This window comes from Oncorhynchus clarkii, chromosome 16, assembly GCF_045791955.1.
Source record: "Oncorhynchus clarkii lewisi isolate Uvic-CL-2024 chromosome 16, UVic_Ocla_1.0, whole genome shotgun sequence".
NCBI classification, from domain to species: Eukaryota; Metazoa; Chordata; class Actinopteri; order Salmoniformes; family Salmonidae; genus Oncorhynchus; species Oncorhynchus clarkii.
Window position 1 is genome coordinate 2,255,598 of NC_092162.1, and position 16,475 is coordinate 2,272,072.

Below are 16,475 nucleotides of genomic sequence, written 5' to 3' on the forward strand. Positions count from 1 at the left end.
GTGTTTGTTGCATGTGGAAACTTGAGCAGAAATGGGTCTACCTTGAAGTAAAATGGGTCTACCTTTTAAGTAAAATGCTTGTTTTCGATGTTCTTTAAAAGTCTTTAAAAGTCACCCAAGACATCCTTTTTAATAATGAAGTTGAAGTGTTTGGCATCTGCTGTCCTCTACAACACATTAAATAGACCTCACACAGACCAGTCCTCTACAACACATTAAATAGACCTCACAGACCAGTCCTCTACAACACATTAAATAGACCTCTCACAGACCAGTCCTTTACAACACATTAAATAGACCTCACAGACCAGTCCTCTACAACACATTAAATAGACCTCTCACAGACCAGTCCTTTACAACACATTAAATAGACCTCACAGACCAGTCCTTTACAACACATTAAATAGACCTCACAGACCAGTCCTCTACAACACATGAAATAGACCTCTCACAGACCAGTCCTCTACAACACATTAAATAGACCTCACAGACCAGTCCTCTACAACACATTAAATAGACCTCACAGACCAGTCCTTTACAACACATTAAATAGACCTCACAGACCAGTCCTCTACAACACATTAAATAGACCTCACAGACCAGTCCTTTACAACACATTAAATAGACCTCACAGACCAGTCCTCTACAACACATTAAATAGACCTCACAGACCAGTCCTTTACAACACATTAAATAGACCTCACAGACCAGTCCTTTACAACACATTAAATAGACCTCACAGACCAGTCCTCTACAACACATTAAATAGACCTCACAGACCAGTCCTTTACAACACATTAAATAGACCTCACAGACCAGTCCTTTACAACACATTAAATAGACCTCACAGACCAGTCCTCTACAACACATTAAATAGACCTCACAGACCAGTCCTCTACAACACATTAAATAGACCTCTCACAGACCAGTCCTTTACAACACATTAAATAGACCTCTCACAGACCAGTCCTCTACAACACATTAAATAGACCTCTCACAGACCAGTCCTTTACAACACATTAAATAGACCTCTCACAGACCAGTCCTCTACAACATGCCCTGTTTGAGAGAGACCGAGTTCTACTGAGGGACATTACCTGCTATGTGATGATCCATGCTAACATCGGATGCATGATTTCATGACTTCTGAAGGAAAAAATCTATGGGAAAGATTGTTTGGAAGATGAAGTAATGATAAAATAAATTGATTGCCTGTAAATAGTTGGTTGTTATTTAAAGGTAAATATGAAGATCCATTAAAAAAAGAACCTGAAAAATCAGATTGTGAACTTCACGAGTGGGATAATAATGTCAACAAAACAATGTTACACTAACAAGGCATATCAACTCATGAGTCACGACCCACAGTTAATTATGTCACGTACGACCCACAGTTAATGATGTCACTTACGACCCACAGTTAATAGTCACGTACGACCCACAGTTAATGAAGTCACGTACGACCCACAGTTAATAAAGTCAAACTACTACCCACAGTTAATAAAGTCAAACTACTACCCACAGTTAATAAAGTCAAACTACTACCCACAGTTAATAAAGTCAAACTACTACCCACAGTTAATAAAGTCAAACTACGACCCACAGTTAATAAAGTCAAACTACTACCCACAGTTAATAAAGTCAAACTACTACCCACAGTTAATAAAATCAAACTACGACCCACAGTTAATAAAGTCAAACACGACCCACAGTTAATAAAGTCAAACTACTACCCACAGTTAATAAAGTCAAACACGACCCACAGTTAATAAAGTTGGTTTTTCACCTACTCTACAGTTTTTTTGTCCCTTTTTTTCCACTTCTGTTTTTGTTCCAAATGTTACTGAGTTGAATGTGTTTTTCTTGTACAACTGCACACAGAAGTTGAATCATGTGTAGGATATCAAACTACAATGAGAGCTCAAAGCTCCTGGACCAGAGACGATTGTGGTGACCATTTACTCAGCTATTGGACAATGCCTACAGTTGTTGGAGAAGGTATCATCATGTCAATAAAGCTTCCTTGTGTATTACATTTTAATATGACTGACAATTATATTGCTGTGCCATATAGGCTACTGATAATAGTGTATCGTATGTGTGATAGAGAAGAGATGTTTTTGAAAGGTTATCAATGAGGAGATTAATGCCCTGGAGGAACGGGATAGCGTTTGATTAGATTTGTTTTGAAACCGGGCGTGAGCCATGTGCCCCGTCAAGAGCCGACGGCTGAAAACAAGTGATGCACGTCAAGCGTGTGGAGTAATGAGTTCGGAGTAAATGCAAAAGTGCTTGCTCTTTATAAAAACAGATAATTTTACTTGGATTCTTTATGTATCTGAACTATACATCAGGCTTTTGTGGTTGACATTATTACCAACCCGGTTATGTTCGAGCGGGCAGGGCCCGGCGTTTCTTCCCTCACCGCTTTCTCCAGGTGCATAATACGGATTATCCGGTTCAGTCTAATCGAACTCCCTCAATGGGATCGAAGACAGGGCGGTTGTAGCCTTGAAGACGGTATCTAAAATTCTCTAGGCGAGGGACACCGCTCTGTGGATGAGCCTGTGCTGCTCCCAACCAGTTGTGTAGGTTCAAAATGAAATATTAATTTTATTTATTTTTACAACCACCCGAGCCACGGCCAGTTCACCCGGCTATCACCCAGAAGGCGCGGTCAGTACAGCTGCATCAAAGCTGTGAGCGAGAGACTGAAAAACAGCTTCTATCTGAAGGCCATCAGTCTGTTAAACAGACATCACGAGCCGGTTCCACCCGGTTACGTTACCCTGCACCTTAAGAGGTTGCTGCCCCATATACATAGACTTGAAATCACTAGCCACTTTAATAATGTTTACATATTTTTGCGTTACTCATCTCACATATATATATATATATATATATATATATATACATACTGTAATATATTTTACTGTATTTTAGTCTATGCCACGCCGACATTGCTCATCCTAATATTTATGTATTCTTTAATTCCATGATTTCACTTTTAGGTTGTGTGTATTGTTGTGAATTGTTAAGATATTACAACACTGTTAGAAACTAGAAACACAACCATTTCGCTACACCTGCAAGACATCCGGTGAGCATATATATTATATATAATATATATGTGACAAATAACATTTGATTTGACATGATTGATATGGATCCTGCTTGTGTTTTCTCGGACCACCTCCACATCCTTATATGGTGTGGGAGTGATCACGTTCTCTGACGTCGGGTCGATGACGGTAAAGCTGTCAGAAAGTGAGCGCCCAGTTCCTCCAGAAGACTGTCGGTATACCCGTGGTTTGTTTCTGCTCTTCCGCTCACTTACCGTAGCTAAACTATATCTAGACCTCACGAAGGAGCAAGGACACAACAACAACGAGGAGATATCTGTTCTTGACCCGAACCGAGCCCGGCCATGGACGAACAGGCAGGGCCCGGTGTTTTCTTCAACAACAACAATAACTCCATTTTAGCCGGTGTGGGGAAGGTACTGCTACCGGAGGGGGATGCAGGGGAAGCGGACAGGTCTCCGTACAGCATCCCGGGGATCCTACACTTCCTGCAACACGAATGGGCTCGTTTCGAGGTGGACCGGGCTCAATGGGAGGTAGATCGGGCCGAATTGCAGGTGAATTAACTTAATATTTAATTCACTTTCAGAGGATTTCAAAAATAAAAAATAAATTATACTGCTAGCTGATTTTGTAACACACTAGTCGTGTTTTTTGTGTTTTTTTTTGTGGCACCAATGTGATTGTTGTGATTAGTATTAGTTATCTTGCAACTAGTTAACACTGCAGCGCACCCTGGTCGGTTAGCATATGCTAACTAGTTAGCTACCCCGCCAGGTTAGCCACTCTTTTATTGTCAAACAAGACGCCAACTAGCCTAGCTCTATGTATTTAGCTTGTTCTGGGCGATGTTTAGTTTTACACGCTAGCTAACTAGTCGTTTTGTTCAAATAAACTAGTTAACTAAAATGTTAACTAACCTATGTAGCGCCAAAAATGGGACGTTTGTTTGCTAACTAGCTATTGAATAAACTAGCTGAAATTCCCCAAAAGGGTGGCTAACCAGTTAGCCAGCTAATAATGTAACTAACTGGTTGACTAGTCAATCTGTTCTCTGCTACTTTAAAACATTTATTTTTTTTAGGTAAAATGCAATTTAAACAATCGTATTTGTGTGCAATTACATCCTGTGAAAGTATAGATGCCATCTCCCGAACACAATGAAATTGTATTGGTCACATACATATTTAGCAGATGTTATTGCGGGTGTAGTGAAATGCTTGTAAAAAAAAATATTAAAAAAACGCCCCAGTATAGTGTGCATTGTCCATCTGAAGACGGTTTTTAAGGATAGACGAATGTGTACGGCACCCAAACGTTTCCTGCATGGGTATTCCTCCTTCCTGACATTTTGAGTTCAGATGGCACCTGTGTACTTCAAGGGAAGCTCAGATGGCCCGGTGCTGTTCCAGGGAAGCTCAGATGGCCCGGTGCTGTTCCAGGGAAGCTCAGATGGCCCGGTGCTGTTCAAGGGAAGCTCAGATGGCCCGGTGCTGTTCAAGGGAAGCTCAGATGGCCCGGTGCTGTTCAAGGAAAGCTCAGATGGCCTGGTGCTGTTCAAGAGAAGCTCAGATGGCACTCTCTTGTGTACCAGGGGGCCGGTGATATGGCGAGTGGCGACACTAGCACGGGAATACTATATTTTTCAGTAACAACACATTTCTGTCGGCCTTCTGTTACACACAGGTGTTCGGGGCATGTAAGATAGATAATTAGCACATGCGGTCGTTTTTTTTGTCTTCCGTTAACAGGAGCTCTAACACGGATTCATGGCCCTACCGGAACTCTTAACACTATAAAGGTGTGTAGTAATTTAACCTTTTTTATGTTTTTAGAAAATAATTTCTTGATGTGAAAGATACTTTCCTTAAGTTTCCAAAAACCGTTTTGCATGCGATATGTGTTCACGTTCGGACCAAGCATTTGGCCTCTTAACTAATGTCCCCGTGTACACAATATATCAGTTCCTGTCTATCTTCCACTCTGATTCAGTCAATTATCTGACAAATGAAATCCCCAGCTACAGTCTGCATTAAACCTAGGTGTTTTGTAGCAGGAGTTAGGTATCTCCACCTGTGTAGTCGTGAGTCTGTGTTTTGGGGACAGGCTTTTGGGGGCAGTTGTAGGCCTTCATGTCTTTCATGACTGAATCTTGAATGATATCTCCCCTGACTCTCTACTGCATCGCTCTGCCTCTCTTCCAGATGTGTCCTGGTGTAAATCTCACATGGGGTAAACCATTTGAGTGGTTAGGTTACGACTCCATAAGAAAATCTTTGGTTTATCTGAGTTTTGTCATTAGGTAGTGGAAGGTACGGCCGGGACGATACCACTATCGCCATACTTGTTAAGATCGGGGCAAGAGGAAACCAAAGACAAAGGGCATTTCACTTCTTTAGGAAAACAGCCCTAATGTTGGAATCAGACGTCTTTATGATGTCATCCACACTCACATTTATTTTCCAAGTAATGGCACACAATATTTTTTTATTTCCAGCAAGGTTTTCAAGGATCAAAGAGTTTGCTTTGAGTTTTTAATTTTTTTTGTCATAAACAGAAAAGCATGGGAGCTGTAGACATAGGTGATTACTTTATTCCAGCTAAACGCTTTAAGTAAGCAGCAAAAAAAATGACCTGCCTAGGCTAAATATCTTTCTACCGTGTGACTAGGCTAAATATCTTTCTACCGTGTGACTAGGCTAAATATCTTTCTACCGTGTGACTAGGCTAAATATCTTTCTACCGTGTGACTAGGCTAAATATCTTTCTACCGTGTGACTAGGCTAAATATCTTTCTACCGTGTGACTAGGCTAAATATCTTTCTACCGTGTGACTAGGCTAAATATCTTTCTACCGTGTGACTAGGCTAAATATCTTTCTACCGTGTGACTAGGCTAAATATCTTTCTACCGTGTGACTAGGCTAAATATCTTTCTACCGTGTGACTAGGCTAGGCTAAATAAACAATATATACTAGGACTGACCCCAATTAGTCGATTCTTTGGTTGTTAGGCTGTTGGTCGACCCAGATTGTTTTTAGTAGAGCAGTAACAAATTGCGCCCATCTCAGTGAACTAATCCATTGCGGAGGCCTAGACTAAAAGCCAATTTATGTGTAGGCTACAGGCCCGGTGTAGGCTACAGGCCCGGTGTAGGCTACGGTGTAGGCTACAGGCCCGGTGTAGGCTACGGTGTAGGCTACAGGCCCGGTGTAGGCTACGGTGTAGGCTACAGGCCCGGTGTAGGCTACAGGCCCGGTGTAGGCTACGGTGTAGGCTACAGGCCCGGTGTAGGCTACGGTGTAGGCTACAGGCCCGGTGTAGGCTACGGTGAAGGCTACAGGCCCGGTGTAGGCTACGGTGTAGGCTGTAGGCTACGGTGTAGGCTGTAGGCTACGGTGTAGGCTGTAGGCTACGGTGTAGGCTACGGTGTAGGCTACGGGCCCGGTGTAGGCTACGGTGTAGGCAACGGGCCCGGTGTAGGCTACGGTGTAGGCTACGGGCCCGGTGTAGGCTACGGGCCCAGGGGCCTGTGCGGGCTACAGGCCCGGTATAGGCTACGGGCCCTGTGCGGGCTACGTCTAAAATATATTTAAAAAAAACTGTTCTGCTGTGCCTTAACCCTGTATGTTGTAATTACTGGCAATTCTCATTATTAATGTTTGAGTATTTATGAGTATTTATGAGTATTTATGAGTATTTATGAGTATTTATCATTGTGCATCTTACTTTTCTTTGTGCTCATTCTAAAAAACATAAAAATGATAACAATATGTCAGCGTAGAGAGCCCTGTAACCGAACGGTCGCTGGTTTGAATCCCCAAAGCCGACTAGGTGAAAAATCTGCCGACGTGTCCTTGAGCAAGGCACTCAACCCTAATTACTCCTGTAAGTCACCCTGGATAAAGAGTGTCTGCAAAATCAACCAAAAATATATTTTGTTTTAGTAAAAAAAAAAAATGATCCAATATACAATTTCGCTCAGTATTTGAATAACTTATTTTATACAGTCACTATTACTCATCTTTATCTGTGGTACAGCGATGCAGTGTAGACCTGGGGCCTCATTTATCAATCATGGATCATTTACATGCAAAGACGTGAGATTTATCAATATAAATGTTTACGTGTGTGTGTGTACGCCTACAGGAGGACGCTGGTGAGGATGGATGGCTTTAGTGATGAGGATGGCTTTAGTGATGAGGATGGCTTTAGTGATGAGGATGGCTTTAGTGATGAGGATGGCTTTAGTGATGAGGATGGCTTTAGTGATGAGGATGGCTTTAGTGATGAGGATGGCTTTAGTGATGAGGATGGCTTTAGTGATGAGGATGGCTTTAGTGATGTGGATGGCTTTAGTGATGTGGATGGCTTTAGTGATGTGGATGGCTTTAGTGATGTGGATGGGTGGATTATTGGTGAGGATGGGTGGATTATTGGTGAGGATAGATGGCTTTAGTGGTGAGGATGGATGGATGGATGGATTAGTGGTGAGGATGGATGGATGGATTAGTGGTGAGGATGGATTAGTAGATTAGTGGTGAGGATGGATTAGTGGTGAGGATGGATGGATGGATTAGCGGTGAGGATGGATGGATGGATTAGTGGTGAGGATGGATTAGTGGTGAGGATGGATTAGTGGTGAGGATGGATTAGTGGTGAGGATGGATGGATGGATTAGCGGTGAGGATGGATGGATGGATTAGTGGTGAGGATGGATTAGTGGTGAGGATGGATTAGTGGTGAGGATGGATGAATTAGTGGTGAGGATGGATGGATTAGTGGTGAGGATGGATGGATTAGTGGTGAGGATGGATTAGTGGTGAGGATGGATGGATTAGTGGTGAGGATGGATGGATTAGTGGTGAGGATGGATGGATTAGTGGTGAGGATGGATTAGTGGAGAGGATGGATGGATTAGTGGAGAGGATGGATGGATTAGTGGTGAGGATGGATGGATTAGTGGTGAGGATGGATGGATTAGTGGTGAGGATGGATGGATTAGTGGTGAGGATGGATGGATTAGTGGTGAGGATGGATGGATTAGTGGTGAGGATGGATGGATTAGTGGTGAGGATGGATTAGTGGTGAGGATGGATTAGTGGAGAGGATGGATGGATTAGTGGTGAGGATGGATGGATTAGTGGTGAGGATGGATTAGTGGTGAGGATGGATGGATTAGTGGTGAGGATGGATGGATTAGTGGTGAGGATGGATGGATTAGTGGTGAGGATGGATGGATTAGTGGTGAGGATGGATTAGTGGTGAGGATGGATGGATTAGTGGTGAGGATGGATGGATTAGTGGTGAGGATGGATTAGTGGTGAGGATGGATTAGTGGTGAGGATGGATTAGTGGAGAGGATGGATGGATTATTGATGAGGATGGATTATTGGTGAGGATGGATTATTGGTGAGGATGGATTATTGGTGAGGATGGATTATTGGTGAGGATGGATTAGTGGAGAGGATGGATTAGTGGTGAGGATGGATTAGTGGTGAGGATGGATTAGTGGTGAGGATGGATTAGTGGAGAGGATGGATGGATTAGTGGTGAGGATGGATTAGTGGTGAGGATGGATGGATTAGTGGTGAGGATGGATTATTGGTGAGGATGGATTAGTGGAGAGGATGGATGGATTATTGGTGAGGATGGATTAGTGGTGAGGATGGATTAGTGGTGAGGATGGATTAGTGGTGAGGATGGATTAGTGGTGAGGATGGATTAGTGGTGAGGATGGATGGATTAGTGGAGAGGATGGATGGATTAGTGGTGAGGATGGATGGATTAGTGGTGAGGATGGATGGATTAGTGGTGAGGATGGATGGATTAGTGGTGAGGATGGATGGATTAGTGGTGAGGATGGATGGATTAGTGGTGAGGATGGATTAGTGGTGAGGATGGATGGATTAGTGGTGAGGATGGATGGATTAGTGGTGAGGATGGATGGATTAGTGGTGAGGATGGATTAGTGGTGAGGATGGATGGATTAGTGGAGAGGATGGATGGATTAGTGGTGAGGATGGATTAGTGGTGAGGATGGATTAGTGGTGAGGATGGATTAGTGGTGAGGATGGATGGATTAGTGGTGAGGATGGATTAGTGGTGAGGATGGATTAGTGGTGAGGATGGATGGATTAGTGGTGAGGATGGATTAGTGGAGAGGATGGATGGATTAGTGGTGAGGATGGATTAGTGGTGAGGATGGATTAGTGGAGAGGATGGATGGATTAGTGGTGAGGATGGATGGATTAGTGGTGAGGATGGATGGATTAGTGGTGAGGATGGATGGATTAGTGGTGAGGATGGATGGATTAGTGGTGAGGATGGATTAGTGGTGAGGATGGATGGATTAGTGGTGAGGATGGATGGATTAGTGGTGAGGATGGATTAGTGGTGAGGATGGATGGATTAGTGGTGAGGATGGATGGATTAGTGGTGAGGATGGATTAGTGGTGAGGATGGATGGATTAGTGGAGAGGATGGATTAGTGGAGAGGATGGATTAGTGGAGAGGATGGATTAGTGGAGAGGATGGATCGATTAGTGGTGAGGATGGATGGATTGGTGGTGAGGATGGATTAGTGGTGAGGATGGATGGATTAGTGGTGAGGATGGATTAGTGGTGAGGATGGATTAGTGGAGAGGATGGATGGATTAGTGGTGAGGATGGATTAGTGGTGAGGATGGATTAGTGGTGAGGATGGATTAGTGGTGAGGATGGATGGATTAGTGGTGAGGATGGATTAGTGGTGAGGATGGATGGATTAGTGGTGAGGATGGATTAGTGGAGAGGATGGATGGATTAGTGGTGAGGATGGATGGATTAGTGGTGAGGATGGATGGATTAGTGGTGAGGATGGATGGATTAGTGGTGAGGATGGATTAGTGGTGAGGATGGATTAGTGGTGAGGATGGATGGATTAGTGGTGAGGATGGATGGATTAGTGGTGAGGATGGATGGATTAGTGGTGAGGATGGATTAGTGGTGAGGATGGATGGATTAGTGGTGAGGATGGATTAGTGGTGAGGATGGATGGATTAGTGGTGAGGATGGATGGATTAGTGGTGAGGATGGATTAGTGGTGAGGATGGATGGATTAGTGGTGAGGATGGATTAGTGGTGAGGATGGATGGATTAGTGGTGAGGATGGATGGATTAGTGGTGAGGATGGATTAGTGGTGAGGATGGATGGATGGATTAGTGGTGAGGATGGATGGATGGATTAGTGGTGAGGATGGATTAGTGGTGAGGATGGATGGATTAGTGGTGAGGATGGATGGATGGATTAGTGGTGAGGATGGATTAGTGGAGAGGATGGATTAGTGGTGAGTGTTTCCTACTCAGTTGTAGTATATTTGCCATTGTTAAAGCATCTTAAATTGTCCTAATGGTCCACTCTTTGTAGCTGTGTTTTATATTTACTGGTCAAACCACAACTGAACGAGCCAAATCAAACCTTTTTGGTTGTTCTCAATCTCCGATACGAGCACCTCTGTTTCGGTCTCTCTTCACGGCTGTTGTATTTCATTGTATATTTCCCACAGGCTTTTAAAAGGATGAATTTGACCATATATGGTTATTTAGTGACGTTTATAAATGCAAATAGCCAAGCACTGAGCACTGACTCTGCGAACAATTACTATTTACCGATAGTTATCTCCTACGTGTGTGTGTGTGTGTGTAACGCTCGTAGGATTGTTTGATAAATCAGACGTTATCTATTCGTCCGAACATTCTAAATTCTGTTTCGTAAGTAGTATTTTAGAGTAGTTTCTACACAACGTTGATAAATGAGGCCCCTGGTCTTTATGTTGAGCTTTGTGCTTCCTGTTGTTGTTGTTGTTGTTGTTGAGTGCCATGTTATCCGTTCTGGTCCAGAAGAGAACTCATTATTCTAAAGCGGAACCATAATTCTTGTTTCTGTGGTCCTTTTTTTCCGTACCACGCTGCTGTGCAACCAACCACAACATGTTGGCTAGTATGCTGCTACCACTACTGCTCTGTGTTTCTCCATTTGCAGTGTAGAAATTGGAAAGTGTTACCCCAAATTCTACGTTTGTTAATAGGCCAAGCATTGTGTGTACACATTGCAAGTTGTCTCTCATTCTGTCCTTTTCAGATCTTTGCTCTCTCTCTTTGCTTTCTCTCTTTCTTCTCTCTCTCTCTTTCTCTCTCTCTCTTTCTCTCTCTCTCTCTCTGTGTATTGGAAATGCAACCCCATACTATGTTCTGTTACACGAATGGTTTCCTCTCGTGCTGCAAGAGCCGGAAGTTGGTAATATTGTTAGTGTGTTTGTGAGGTTGGCTGGCTCACACAGTATTTACTAGCTGACTCAATTATCAACGGTTCAATTCTGGGTTGAAGCTCTATGTGATGCTGGCTTCATCGGGTGGAACTCTATGATGCTGGCTTCATCGGGTGGAACTCTATGATGCTGGCTTCATCGGGTGGAACTCTATGATGCTGGCTTCATCGGGTGGAGCTCTATGTGATGCTGGCTTCATCGGGTGGAGCTCTATTTGCGAACTCTTTCTACAAGTTATCAAATGATTTTTTGGGTCACGTACACATATTTAACAGATGTTATTGGTCCATACACATATTTAACAGATGTTATTGGTCCATATTTAGCAGATGTTATTGGTCCATATTTAACAGATGTTATTGGTCCATATTTAACAGATGTTATTGCGGGTGTAGTGAAATGCTTGTGTTCCTAACAACCTGTTGGAAAGGTGACAGGAACATTTTTTTTGTAATCCTGAAGTTCACCCTCACATTTTCTCAAATGTATCATTTTATATCTGATAACTGAAATATTATGATGGCTAGGTGGGACAACCACCTATCTTCGCACTAGTGTCTCTAGATAAGAGCGTCTGCTAAATGACTAGCATGTCATTGACCCCAGGGAGACTTAAGTAATCCACAGTGGGCTGTAGCGACTCCCACCCGTCTGTCTCAGGGGAAGCCTTTTTTAAAGTCTCGGAGCGCCTGTTGGAGAAGACGAGAGTTGTGGGTGCTTACAGGCCTTGTTTTCTGTTTGTGTCTCTGTCAGTGGAGGAGGCTCCACCCGAAGAGAGACCGATTGGGTTACACGTGCCCCTGAGTTGATTTGCACTTTACTACTGTAATGACTCACTTCCTTCCTGTCATTCAGATGTTTGTACTGTCTTCTACCAACGCCCCATATCAGCTTTTAGTGCACTTCAGGACAGACCCGGTCGGTAGGAGACGTGTCTCCGGGACGGACCCGGTCGGTAGGAGACGTGTCTCCGGGACGGACCCGGTCGGTAGGAGACGTGTCTCCGGGACGGACCCGGTCGGTAGGAGACGTGTCTCCGGGACGGACCCGGTCGGTAGGAGACGTGTCTCCGGGACGGACCCGGTCGGTAGGAGACGTGTCTCCGGGACGGACCCGGTCGGTAGGAGACGTGTCTCCGGGACGGACCCGGTCGGTAGGAGACGTGTCTCCGGGACGGACCCGGTCGGTAGGAGACGTGTCTCCGGGACGGACCCGGTCGGTAGGAGACGTGTGTCCGGGACGGACCCGGTCGGTAGGAGACGTGTGTCCGGGACGGACCCGGTCGGTAGGAGACGTGTCTCCGGGACGATAGTTGTGCTGAGCAATCAGTGCTTTTTGACATCTTTTCAGTTTCGGTTAGATCATTTTTTAAATAATGACAGATTTCGGTTTCGATACATATATATATTTGTAAACATTAAATGCATTATGAAATAATTACATTAATTTTATTTTTTAACCAACAATAATGAAGCTTCAATTGTATTACAGTTTTTATTAGATGACTTCATTATCTCTACTCAGGCTGTAACAGGCAGGCCGTGGCAGGCAGGCAGGCCGTGGCAGGCAGGCAGGCCGTGGCAGACAGGCAGGCCGTGGCAGGCAGGCAGGCCGTGGCAGGCAGGCAGGCCGTGGCAGACAGGCAGGCCGTGGCAGGCAGGCAGGCCGTGGCAGGCAGGCAGGCCGTGGCAGGCAGGCAGGCCGTGGCAGGCAGGCAGGCCGTGGCAGGCAGGCAGGCCGTGGCAGGCAGACAACCAACATTAACCTCCCCATACTGTACTGTCTGTAGCCATCCTATTTAGCTAGTCTGCCTAAGTATGCTGCAGAGCTGACTGACTAAATCATTTAACTTGTTCTTCAAAGTGGATATGTGAACTGTCTCCCTCTCGTTGTGTTGTGTACGTTCTCTCATGAGGTACAGTGCATTCAGAAAGTATTCAGACCCCTTGACTTTTTCCACATTTTGTTACGTTACAGCCTTAACTTCTAATCCATTTTAGAATTTTTTCCCCCTCAATGTAAAAACAATACCTCATAATGACAAAGCCACCCCCGCCCCGAGGCCTGATCACAGACACCGACGAGACAGCCTATAGGGAGGAGGTCCGAGAACTGTCAGTGTGGTGCCAGGACAACAACATCTCCCTCAATGTGACCAAGACAAAGGAGCTGATCGTGGACTACAGGAAAAGGTGGGCCAAACAGGCCCCCATTAATATCGACGGGGCTTTAGTGGAGCGGGTCGAGAGTTTTAAGTTCCTTTGTGTCCAAATCACCAACGAACTATCATGGTCCAAACACACCAAGACAGTCGTGAAGAGGGCACGACAAAACCTTTTCCCCCTCAGGAGACTGAAAATATTTGTCATTGGTCCTCAGATCCACAAAAGGTTCTACAGCTGCACCATCGAGAGCATCCTGACCTGTTGCGTCACCGCCTGGTATGGCAACTGCTCGGCCTCCATCTGTAAGGTGCGACAGAAGGTAGTGTGTGCGGCCCAGTGCATCTCTGGGCTCAAGCTTCCTGCCATCCATGAACTATATACCAGGCGGTGTCAGAGGAAGGCCCATAAAATTGTCAGGGCTCCAGTCACCCAAGTTATAGACTATTTTCTCTGCTTCCGCACGGCAAGTGGTACCGGAGCGCCAAGAGGCTCCTCAACAGCTTCTACCCCCAAGCCATCAGACTGCTGAACAATTAATAAAATTGCCATCGGACTATTTACATTGACCCCCCCCCCATTTGTTTTTACACTGCTGCTGCTAGCTGTTTATTATCTATGCATAGTCACTTTACCCCTACCTACATGTACAGATTACCTCAACTAGCCTGTACCCCGCACACTGACTCAGTACCGTAATACCCTGTATATAGCCTCCACATTGACTCTGTACCGGTACCCCCTGTATATAGCCTCCACATTGACTCTGTACCGTAATACCCTGTATATAGCCTCCACATTGACTCTGTACTGGTACCCCCTGTATATAGCCTCCACATTGACTCAGTACCGTAATACCCTGTTTATAGCCTCCACATTGACTCTGTACTGGTACCCCCTGTATATAGCCTCCACATTGACTCTGTACCGTAATACCCTGTATATAGCATTATTCTTCTTGTTTTACTTTATTATAATTTATTTTAGTCCACCTGGTAAATATTTTCTTAACTCTTCTTGAACTGTGCTGTTGGTTAAGGGCTTGATGTCCTGAGCGCTCTGGAGCAGGTTTTCACTAAGAATCTCTTTGCTCCGTTCATCTTTCCCTCGATCCTGACTAGTTTCCCAGTTCCTGCCGCTGAGAAACATCCCCACAGCATTATTCTGCCACCACCATGCTTCACCGTAGGGATGGTGCCAGGTTTCCTCCAGACGTGACGCTTGGCTTTAAGACCAAAGAGTTCAGCCGTGGTGTCATCAGACCAGAGAATCTTGTTTCTCATGGTCTGAGAGTTGTCTTTTTTATTGAGGAGTGGCTTCCTTCTGGCCACTCTACCATAAAGGCCTGATTGGTGGAGTGCTGCAGAGATGGGAGAACCTTCCAGAAGGACAACTATTTCCATAAAGGAACTCTGGAGCTCTGTCATGTCAGGTTCTCTTGGTTTCATCAGACCAGAGAATCTGGGACCTGTAATTGCTACAGACATCTTTTCCGTACCCTTCCACAGATCTGTACGTCGACACAATCCTGTCTCTCTAGGTAAAGTTTTTCCCAGCTCTGTCCAAGCCGGAAAGAACAGGCACAATAGATTATAGTCATTGTAGTTCATTATCGTTTCTGCTCTGAACTAGGTTGACAATTTGCATAATAAACTACAACTCCCTTCAGCCCAGCATTCCACATAGTTCTTGTGAATGATTTGATTTCTCTCCAGAGAAAGTGTTGGGCTCACAAAAAAAAACAAAATGGAATTAAAGTAATTGAACTGACTTCGTCTCATCGGTTGTTTTAAGAGAGAATCCCCTATTTTTGTTAATTGCTCAGCACCATTTGATAGACTGTTTCAGTGTAACATCGCAATTTACATTTTTTTTAAAAAGACCTTCCGCTTGAAAAACTAGGCAAAAGTAAATTTTGTCCCTCTTTAGATGCCGTAGCCAGTATACACTTCCTCCAAATAGTCAGAATTAGTCTAAGAACTCAAGAAATGCCATTAATTTTGACTTTTTTTTTGTCAGGGGAGATCTTAGTCGCACAATTTTACATTTTAAGTTGTTTGATTCAGTATTTCTCAAGTGCCAAAAAATGTGCATGAAAACGAGTTGGCTCCATACTGTTGACCAATCACCAAGGAGAAGGGGCTTAGACTTGGGCATATATTATGATGACACTAAGTGTTTGGGAAGCATACAGACGCTTTAAGATACCATTGTCCTTCGCCTCATGTCAAACGAGGACTGTGGACCGATATGAGTTCTCCTGGCAGAAAGACCCCCCCCCCCCTTCAGACTGGCGATTGAACAGGCATATGGCTGCCGAGGTCAGAGGGATGCAGAGGCAGCACATGGTCGGGCCCTTAGGGAGAGCGGAAGAGTAACCTAGAGAGAAGTTCTACTGGGTCAGATCCACTACAGGGCTGATGATGATGATGATGATGATGATCAGTGCCTCCATGGATCTGGTCCATGCAAAGCCAGTGTCACTGTACTCTACCACATCAATCAGTGCCTCCATGGATCTGGTCCATGCAAAGCCAGTGTCACTGTACTCTACCACATCAATCAGTGCCTCCATGGTTCTGGTCCATGCCAGCCAGTGTCACTGTACTCTACCTCATCAATCAGTGCCTCCATGGTTCTCGTCCACGCCAGCCAGTGTCACTGTACTCTACCTCATCAATCAGTGCCTCCATGGTTCTGGTCCAACGCCAGCCAGTGTCACTGTACTCTACCTCATCAATCAGTGCCTCCATGGTTCTGGTCCACGCCAGCCAGTGTCACTGTACTCTACCTCATCAATCAGTGCCTACATGGTTCTGGTCCACGCCAGCCAGTGTCACTGTACTCTACCTCATCAATCAGTGCCTCCATGGTTCTGGTCCACGCCAGCCAGTGTCACTGTACTCTACCTCATCAATCAG

General features: G+C 44.7%; 1 protein-coding gene across 1 annotated transcript in view; it reads left to right on the forward strand.

The window, feature by feature from the left end:
- Nucleotides 1–3,262: 3,262 nt before the first annotated feature.
- LOC139367867 (striatin-like) overlaps nt 3,263–16,475 on the forward strand; it is a 44,770-nt gene continuing 31,557 nt past the window's right edge. The window contains exon 1 of the mRNA XM_071106210.1: nt 3,263–3,640. Within this exon, the coding sequence (XP_070962311.1) occupies nt 3,428–3,640 (213 nt within the window). The 5' untranslated portion in view covers nt 3,263–3,427. The remainder of the gene's footprint in view (nt 3,641–16,475) is intronic.